This window comes from Trichechus manatus, unplaced genomic scaffold, assembly GCF_000243295.1.
Source record: "Trichechus manatus latirostris isolate Lorelei unplaced genomic scaffold, TriManLat1.0 scaffold00244, whole genome shotgun sequence".
NCBI classification, from domain to species: Eukaryota; Metazoa; Chordata; class Mammalia; order Sirenia; family Trichechidae; genus Trichechus; species Trichechus manatus.
This window is the reverse complement of record NW_004444180.1, coordinates 707,292-717,246: the sequence shown is the minus strand read 5'-3', so window position 1 is coordinate 717,246 and position 9,955 is coordinate 707,292. Positions and strand designations below refer to the sequence as shown.

At 60.1% G+C, this 9,955-nt stretch overlaps 1 protein-coding gene across 1 annotated transcript; it reads right to left on the bottom strand.

The window, feature by feature from the left end:
* Positions 1 to 3,507: 3,507 nt before the first annotated feature.
* On the bottom strand, positions 3,508 to 9,707 carry TMEM80 (transmembrane protein 80). Its single transcript, XM_023724401.1, is given in 7 exon segments — positions 3,508 to 3,713; positions 5,346 to 5,438; positions 5,522 to 5,615; positions 6,415 to 6,434; positions 9,151 to 9,241; positions 9,244 to 9,588; positions 9,654 to 9,707. Coding segments are annotated over 7 exon segments (903 nt in total).
* Positions 9,708 to 9,955: the final 248 nt, after the last annotated feature.

Below are 9,955 nucleotides of genomic sequence, written 5' to 3'. Positions count from 1 at the left end.
TCTCGGGCGGGCGGGTTGGACGCTCTGCGGGGCCGGGCCGGACCAGGCGGGGCGGAGAAGAGGAACCTGAGCGGCAGGTTACAGAGTAACCACAAAGCCTGTCGGGCGCACGGGGGAAGCGGGGTGCGAGGGGGAGGTGGGGCCCGGCCGCCCCGCCCACCAGCTCCGCCCCTGCTCCGCACCCCCCCGCCCCCCGCATCACCCAGCGCCCAACCTCTGCTCCAGACCCCGCTCCCACCGGGCTCCACCCGGGCCCAGCCCTTCCCGAAGTCCCAAACCCAACTGTGACACCCTTCGAGGGCCCCAACCCTGGTGCTGGGCGCTGGGATGCACGGGGGTCGGGTGGGGGGACCTGGCACCATCATAGGCTCTTCCTTGGGCAGGGCCAAGTGTGCCCCAGCAGGTGCAGGGGCATGGTGGGGGGGGCAGCCTGGGAATGGGCCTCAGAAAGCTCCAGCAGGCCAGGTGTTCCCCACTCGCACCTGTCCTGGCCCCAGGCCCCAAGCAGAGTCCCCTCCTCTTTGGTGGGCCCATCCGGTCCCCAGGGTCACCCAAGGCAGAGGCTCTGTTCTGGGAGTGGGTATGGAGGGCCGCCAGCAACCTCACAGCCCTCCAGCCCTGGGCTCGGAGTTCCTGCAGGGTGGGGACCGCGTCCACTTATCTAGGAGCTCCTGAAGTCTCCTCTTTGCTCTGCCCCCAGCCTGGCCTGGGCACCCCTTGAAGGATAGGGGTGTCTGATGGGAGGGTGGGGACATCTGTGGCCCGGACTGTCCTGAGCCCCACGGCCGGCAGCAGGTGGGGTAGGGGAGCTCTGGGCCCCTCCTGGGATAGCTGTCCCCTTGACGCGCCCCCTCCTTAGGCCCAGATTGCACACTCTGGCCTGGAGTTTGGAGGCAGGGGTGAGTGGCCAGGACCACCCGTTCCACCCTTTCTCCGCTGCTCTGCTCTTATCAGCCCCTGGCCCTTAGGCTGCAGCCAGGCTGGTGGCCCTAACCCGCCTGTGTCCCTGCCTGGCAGCTGCTGTGACTGCCCAGAACTGGGGGCCCTCCTTGGTGCAGGAAGAGCCAGGCAGACAGACATGGGGAGGTGACGTTCGTGATGGGTGGGAGGAGGGGAGAAAGTGCGGTGGGCACGCCCACGCACACATGGGGACCCAAGCTGTTTCTGGGGTGGTGGTGGGGCAGGAAAGGCCACTCAACACAGGGAGGGCCACTGGGGGCCGGGGCCGGGTAGGCCCAGAAGGGCAGGGCAGTTGGCACGGGTGCCCTGGACTGGCTTCCTGGGGAGCCCCTGGGGAAGGAGGACACCAGGACTGCCCTTTCCTGTGGCTGCCAGACCCTGACAGCCGTCCTCCTGGCCTCACCCGGGGGCATCACAGTGGACTTGGTGGGTGGGGGCAGCAGGCAGCAGGCCTTGTCCTCCCTGCCCAGCACTGCCGAAGCACCGGCCTGGTTCCTGGTTCCTGGCTGCGGGCCTCACTGCACGTGCCCCAGCTCGTGCCCTCCATGGATCTCACCATCCTGGTCGGAGCCCCGGGGTCCACATTCTACCCCGCCTTCCCGCACTCAGTGCATGGGGAGGTGTGTGCACCCGGGCCGCGGGTGGGAGAGCGCAGTCAGACGGCGGAGCACTCCTCCTCACCCGACACCCACCCTGGTGAGCCTGTCCTTGGGAGGGAGGCGGCCAGCTGAGACCGCCTGCCCTGCGGGAGCCCGAGGGCCTGGCTGCAGGCCCGGCTGCAGACTGCTGGAGCCTTGGAGTGCCCTGAGGGAGGACAGCGCCACCTGTCTCAAGCCTTGGCGTGGGGGGGGCGGGGGCAGGAGGCTGTAACCCTGAAGTCTCTAAGCTCACCCAGGTCTGCAGGAAGGTGTGAAGGCGTGGAGCACCCTTGCAGCAGCAACACACCCACCCAGAACCAGCAAAGGGGCAGGGACGCCCCAACAGCCATGACAGTGAGATCCCTGGCTGCAGGGACGGGTGGGAGGAGGTGGACACCTGACACTTCCTGCTCCCTCCACTGAGCAAGCACACAGGTGGCGTGGAAAGCAGCATTCACGTGGCCTCCACAGGTGGGCATGGCCCCTTGGGCACAACCCAGGCCGCGTGGCAGGAGGTGGGTGGTGGAGAGACCCCATGCCCACACTTGCTCCCGCGGGAAGGACAAAGCAGCAAAAGTGACCCGAGGATGCTGCTGCTGCTGGCAGAGGCCAGCCTCTGGGCGACAGAGGGTGGGGAGGCCTGGCCCTGCAGCCACCTGCGGAAAGCGCTGCTCCTGGGACCGGGCTGCTCCTGGGGCTGGGCGTGTGGCCAGGCCAGGGCGCGCGGCCTTAGGAGGAATTCAGGAGATGTGACAAACGTTTCTTTATTTAAAAAATACACGGGGAAGAGAAAACATCCAGATATCCGAACATGACGTTATTCCAAATGGAGAAAACTCACAACAGAAATGATGAAGGAATGCTGTTAGAAGCACCAGCTCCATACTTTCTAAGGAGCACTGGCAGCGAGGCTGCGAACGGGAAACTCACAGAGACAGGGCTGGTCCAGTACTAAGAGTGAACTGTACTGATACTCATGAGTCCAGAGTCCGAAATTTCGGCAGGAGGCCCTGGAGCAGCTAGCTCTCCCTCTGGTCCTCCCGGCCCTCGGAGAGCTGTGCTCGGTGTTAACCGCCTCCATTCTCTGCCTTCCTCCCTCAAGATCGGCATTTTTGCAGAATTTCTCAGGGGGAAAGGAGAGGCCTCGAGGCTGTGATTAAAATTGCGTGGCTTTTTGCGATTCTGTTTTGGAAGGAAGAGCGCGCTGCCACTGTCCCAGGCTGGACTGGGTGTGAGCGGGGACGTCCACCTACCTGATGTCCGTGGACCTGAGCAGCCTCGTCCCAGTGCCCCCCACAGAGGGACAGGGCCTTCTCCAGGTGGGGCCGGCGGCTCACCTCTGACTCCATGCCTGCTACAGCCTGGCAGCTCTGAGTACATGGGGCTCAAAACCAGAGCTGCAAATTAGGGCCAGCCTTGGAGAGGCACGGAGTTAGAGCTGCTCGGAGGGGCCTGAGAGGGAGGAATTCGAGGATGGCTCCTCCCGGGAAGCGCCTGCCCCGGTGGTGGCCTGCAGGCCCTGCCTCTCTCTCTCTCTCCCCCTGGGCGGTGGTGGCCAGCATGGACCAGCGACCTGTGCCAGACCCTTAGCATCAGGACGGGGATGAGCCATGTCCTTCGATCCACCGCGGACACCTCCTGTTGGTGTGTCCACCACCAGGAAGTCCTCCCTGTTGGCCACCCCAACACCTGGTCCCCAACATGTGCTCTGCCTGGTTCCTGCCCCCCCCACACACCAAAAAAAAGATTGGTAAACGGTCCTAAACCACCTGGCCCTATGAAAATATGGCAAATCTACAGGAAAAATGTACTTTCCGTTCAGCACCGGAGGCAGTGACGGGTGGCTCCTCTTGAGGGCGGGGGTGCTGCAGGGGGGCCCGGGGGAGCGGTGCAGACACAGGGCTGCCGTCTAGCTGACGAAGGCCGCGATGGTGACCACCTGCAGGACTGCCTCGAGGCCGTGGAGTGCCAGGCGCGTGGCACCCAGGGCCGCGTCCACCCACAGCACGAGGGTCTGCCAGCGCAGGAAGTAGGTGCAGAGGAGGGCAGTGATCCCGGTGAGGAGCAGGCTCACAGCCAGCGGTCCCTCGGCTTCCGTCAGGTTGCCCTTGGTGCCTGGGGAGCAGAGCAGAGGCACGAGCGTGGGGCTGGACGCCGCAGGGCCACTACTCCAGGGCGAAGGCCAGTTACTACCAGCCCATTGTTTTTATTTTTCGTTTTTCCAACCACACCTCCTCCAAATAGGTACAACCATAGCACCCGTTTTACAGAGAAAACGGAGGCTCCGAAGGGGAAGCAGCCTACCTACAGTCACAGGGTAGACCCAGGGCTAGAGGATTCGAGTGGGACCCAAGTGTCAGAAAGCGCAAGGCAGGAAGGGGCTTGTTACCTCAGGAGGAAGGCGAGACCCCGCAGCCGTAAGGCAGGTCTCAGTCCTCGGGTCCCGGGTGTGGGGAGAGCGAGTGTGATTTTCTAAAAACAAATCCGGCTGCATTCTTGCCACTTTTTCTAACTCACAGTGGACTGGAGGAACTGTGTTGAAATTTCCAAAAATATTTTACTTTGGGCTAAGGCCAGTTCTGGAAGATTTCACGCATACTTATTAAAAAAAAAAAAAACCCAACAGCATGTTTTACAAACACAAGGGTCAGTCATGGGACAGGCCTATCATCCGCCACCAGATGACCCAGAGGGACCAGGGAGAGCCTGAGGCTGGTGTGGTGGGGGCGGGGTCAGGCATCAGGTGCTCCCAGACGGCCCCTAAGGAAGGCGCCATCCCCTCCTCTGTCACCCAGGGGCAGGTTACACACTCCCCGCTGTGCGCTGCCCGGGGCCAGGACCTGTACAGTCCCCGTCACACGGCAGCTTTGCCTCCTCCTGGCGTTCCACCTCTGGGGGTGCTGGTTCCCCCCGGCATGTGCCAAGACTCCTGCCTCGGGGGTGTCTGTGAGAGCAGCATGGGCCCTGAGCTCACTCATACGGTGGGGCCTGGGGGTGGCACACGGGGTGGGGCAGGTGCTAATTTCCCTGTGCCTCAGTTTCCTTGCTGTAAATGGGGCGGGGGTGGGGTGGGGAGGTCATGGGGAGAGTTGAAGGAGTTGATGTGCGTCAGACCCGAGCCTGGCAAGTGCCCTGAAAGTGCCTGCTGCTGTTGGAACTGTCACCTTTCCCAAGGGCAGGTGCATTTCCAAGACACATCCAAGCAGACCACGTGCAGAGCTCACCTGGCTTACAAGTGGGAGGGGCGTGTGCGCCCTGCAGACGGCAGTAACGGGAAAGGTTGAAACAAAGCTGAGCCCCAGGCCCCGCAGCGCCACAGCCGTGGGCTTCAGCTCTGCTTCCTGGGCTTAGCACCCTCCTATCCTATCAGGGGCACAGGAAGCCTCAGGACAGAACCCTCCAAAACCCCCTCCCCCAGACTGCTGTGGCAGGGAGGACGTGGAAAGGGACAGGTGAAAATCCTGGACCTCTAGACTTCGCTGCCTGGCTGGGTTCCGGTTGTCTCAGTCCTGGTACCCAGTGACTTACAGGAACACCAAGAGTCCTTTCCCAAGGATGACACCATTATACCCTGTCCCTTGCAAAAGCTCCTGGGCCAACTAATGAACACTTCAGGACACTGTCCAGGAAGCCTGCAAGGCGACTGGCTAGGCAGATGAACCAGAAACCTCTGAGAGCCACATGGTAAGGTGCGAAGGTGTGAACAGCCTGTTCACTGCTGTACTCAGGGTTTTCATGTGGACTCACCAAAGTACACCCCCACTGCTTCCAGCACCCCCGTCGCCACCAGCAGAGCCAGATCGAGGACCAGGTGATGCTGTGGGTAGCTGAACACCTGACCTGGAGCAGGGCACACAGGCAGGGATGCCCGTCACGCCGCGCAGTGGCCCAGCACCCGGCCCATCTCCTAGCCCACGACCTACTTTTGTAGACCAGCAGCAGCAGTGTGGCCAGGAAGTAGAAGGCGTGATATGCTCCACTGAGGTAGAAGAGCATCTGAAGAGGTACCGATGAGAGCTGCGGGTGGTCAAGGATGCTCAGGTCCTAGAGATCGCCCCACCTGGTGCACCTGCCCAGGTCCTTCCACCCCGTGGGCAAGCACTGCGACACGCAGGTCCAGCAGGGCTCTAACAGATCTGCACCCACAGGTTGGCTTGTAGACCCTGCACCATGTGGCCAGCTCTGGGCCTGCCTGGGCCCATGGCCAACCCCACAGAGCGCCTGGTAGGTGCTGGGGCAGGCTGCCACCCCCCTCCAGCAAGGGGTGCCTGCCAGTGAGGAGTGACTCCACCCCCAGGGGCCGACCTGCTCTGGAGGGACCTCACACCTTTCACGTGTGCGCGCACACCTGGTGACCCTTTAGATCAGGACTACCTGCCCATCTCAGCTGGCAGAGCTCTCCCCTCAGCTGGCGCTTCCCCCGGTGGCCCCACCTGCCCTTGGCCCCCAGTTACAAGTTGGGAAGAGAAAACGAACACCTTCCCGGAGCTCTGTACACACCAAACTGATGCGAAAGTGAGCCTACAGCCCTTGAACAAAACGCGGGCTTTCACCTTCCTGTACTGGGGCGCTGGTGGGGGACACGGCCTTCCTGCTCGGGGCACAGGGCTCCTCACCCAGCCAGTGTCCCTGGTCGGTGATGGAGACGGCACCCTCCCTTTGCCGGGGCGGGGCGGGCTGTACCAACTCTTAATCTGTTAGTGAGCCCCCTCCCCCAGACACCCAATGGTTCTTAGAAGCATGGAAATGGGGGTGCAGCAGGAGCAGACTGGGAGTGCTGAGCTGGAGAGGCTGGGACAGGCCAGCAGAAGGATACCATGGTGAAGGAGGCGTTTCCTACAAGAGAAAGTGTCAGTCAGTGAGGTAGCAGCCTGCAGGGACACGTGTCAACACCAACATGAGACCCAGCTGCTCTCCGCCCATCTCACAGTTACGGAAGGAAGGAACACCTGCCAGGGCTGCCACCTACCACCTCCGCACACGCCCTCCAGGAGCACATTCCCACCTCTGCTTTCTAGGCCCTGAGGCTGGAGGCAGCTGTGCAGGCACCCAGCACACAGGTGATCCCGGGAGGCTCAGAGGGGTCCCCCTGCCTCCTGCCCCGCCACCAGCTCCAATAGCTTCACCACTGTCAGATTTCTGCATGTTTGCCACACACATATGATCAGATGAAAGCCTTTTATGATTTGTGTTTATAACAAGTGTTTTTTCATAACGGATAATACACGTTTGCTTTCCTATGGAATTTAATTCCCTGCTCCAAATATCCTTCCAGAAATAAGAATTTCCTAAAGCAGCAATCAGTTTTTCACTCTTGCAATCTCTAGGACCTTCTGCGGCCCCTACAGCAATCCTAACTTTTTCTTCCTCTTGAGATGACTCTGGAGGCACGAGTGGAGCCTTTCTCCCCGTCAGATGGTTTTAATTCCAAGCCTTTGCCTCTGAAGATATCTCTGATCGTCCTTGGATTGCACATGACTTGGGTCAAATTTCCTGTCTCAAAAGAGGCTCACACTCACTGTTCGTCTGTGATATGTGCACACCTTCATCTGTGTACACACAACACAAATCTGGAATTTGGCAAACACCTGTACAGGGGGACGCCTGAGCTGTACTGCTGGGCAGCAGGCAGGAAGGCAGCCTGGGTCCAGTACCGCTTGTTCCTCAGCTCTGTGTCTCCACGACCCCAAGGAGGGCCAGAGACACTTCCAGCCTTGGTGAGTCTGAGAAGCGTCCCAGGGGAACCCCACACCTTCTCAGGCCTGACTACCACAGGCCAGGGCCAGAGTCTGTGGTGTCTCATGCAGGTGGGAGTCTGAAGTCAGTGAGCATGGGGCATTTACAACAGGGATTTGAAACTGGGTTTCCAGGAGCAGCGGCAGATGCCAAGAGCAGGAAGCTGGGTGAGGATCACTATTAAACGCGTCACGTTACAGGCTGGGTGCTCTTTAAACCCGATCTGTTCTTTTCCAGGCCGTGGCTGAACTCGGTTACCTAGATACCTGTCATTATTTCGGTCAATTTCACTTTCATTGGGGTTTTCCTCCCTTCTGATCCTTCCCTTGAATGTCAGCTTCAGAAACATCTCAAGTTTCTTTGCTAGTTGCTGGTTGTTATAGGTTAAGTGTCTCAGGGGGAAAAAAGAACGCTATAAAAATCTTAAGTGAGACAGGACTTTAATTAAGGGGGAGCTACAATCAGATATGCTGGTCTAACAACACCAGACCTTCTGCAGCTTATTCTCACTGACTGGCCTCGGCCTTTAGGATTTAACATTTTTTGTCAATGATTTACTGTAATAACGTGGCTACGAACAGGTGTGTCAGAACAGAAGTTAAACATGGAAGTAAGAAAGAGCACGTTTTTCCCTGAGGTGTGTGGAGAGATCTCTGTTCTGGCATCAACTTAATTTTTTACCAAATGAAAACACACAAACAAACCTAATTACCAGCAGACTTCCAGGGACCAGAGGTTTGGGGCCTGAGCACCAGAGAGCTCGGAATAAAATGCACAGACATCACAGAACTGCTTCTTTTGCTTTAGCTTCTTGACCCTCAATCTCTTCACACCAAAGTAATTTCAGTGGATGACGGTGGGGGTATTGAAGTTGGACTTTTACCGACTGAGTGAATCCTGGAGTGGACGTTAATGATTCCGAGGCCACAGTAACACAGCCACCCCGCCCCTGGGTTTTTTGATTTTTAGTTACAAAAGGTGTGCACATGGGAATAAAGGCTTTTCCAGGCAGCGTGGTCGAGGCTGTAAACGAGACCACGGTCAGCAGCTGGGCGCACACCACCCAGCAATTCTACTTCTACGAATATACCAAGGAAAACACGTGTCCACAACACAAACACCTGTACACGGATGTTCACTGCGGCATTGTTCATAATGGTCCCGAAGTCGAAACAACCCAGATGTCCCTCAACAGATGAACGGATACACAAGAAGCGGTACATATGCACCACAATGGATATCCTTCAGCCATAAGGAGGAACGAAGTTCTGATACAGGCTACAACGTAGATGGACCTTGAAAACCCCATGCTGAGTGACAAAGCCAGATAGAAATGGACAAATATTGTATAAGTCCATTTAGATGAAAAAATCCAGACTGGGCAAATACATAGACAGAAAGCAGATCGCTGGTTGCCAGGGGCTGGGGGAGTGAGTGCTTAGCCGGTGCAGGGCTTACTTTTGGGGATGAAAATGTTCCGGAACTAGTTAGTGGTGTGGTTGCACAGCTCTGTGAATATACTGAAAACAGCAGTAACAAAACTGCACCAGGCCGGCCTGGACTTCTCAACACCAGAAAAAACCCGCACCACACCCTCGGGGACCCCCCTCCCCGGGGTACGGCCGCGCCGTCGCGGGGCCCCAGCCCCACCCAGCCCTCCCGCCTCAGGGCCTTTGCCCACGCGGTCCTCTCCACGCCAACAGCCCTGTCGATCGGCTGGGGCGGGACCGCACCCGGGGAGGCCGACCCCGCGCGAAGGGCGACACGGCCAGGATCGCCCCACCGGTCAGCCATCTGCACTGCGAAGCCTGCTCACCTCGCCTTGCGGCCGCCATCTTGCCCCGGCCCCACCCCCACCCGCCGAGTCCGCCCCGATCCCGGCAGCCTCTCGGCCCAGCGCCGTTCGCCGCCCTTCGGCCATTTTCGCTTCTGCTCCCGAAGGGGCCCGACCGAGCCGCCTTGCAGGAGTTGACAGCCGAACCGGGGCCGAGGCCAGAGAAACCCGTCCGGCAGCGCTCGGTCACTTTCGGACAGGAGGAGAGCCGAGGCTCGGGAGTATTCGGACTCGGGAACATTCGGCTGAGTTCGGCTCGGCCTCGGGCGGGCTCGGGCCCCGCTCGCGGCGGGGGCAGGCGAAGCCTTCGGCGCAGGATTCTCTGTGCGAAGCCGAGCCGTGTCGGGAGTCGGCGAGCGCCTGCCCCAGAGCCGGTCGACCCTGTCGGCCAGGCGCGTAGCCAACCCAGCCTCTTGGGCTCTAAGGGAGGTCCGAGCAGAGCCGCTCGGAAACTCTCGTGCGGCCTCGGACCAGCTCGGACTGACTCGGCTCCCGCTTCGGGGAGCTTCGGCTCTCCTCGGTTCTAGAGAATTGGCCATCGGCTCAACTGGGCCGCTTCGTGCCGGTTCGGCACCTGTTCGGGCGGCCTCGACTCGGGTCGGTGGCTTCGTGCCGATTCGCCCTGTTCGGTGGGGCGCTTCAGGTCTCCATTCGGCGGGTGTCCTCGGGCAGACTCGGCTCGACTCGGCGGGTGTCCTCGGGCAGACTCGGCGCTGCTCGGCTGCGGCCTGGTGCCGCTTCGGCCCGCCTCGGGCGGGGCGCTTCGGGCGGGCTCGGCCCGGCTAGG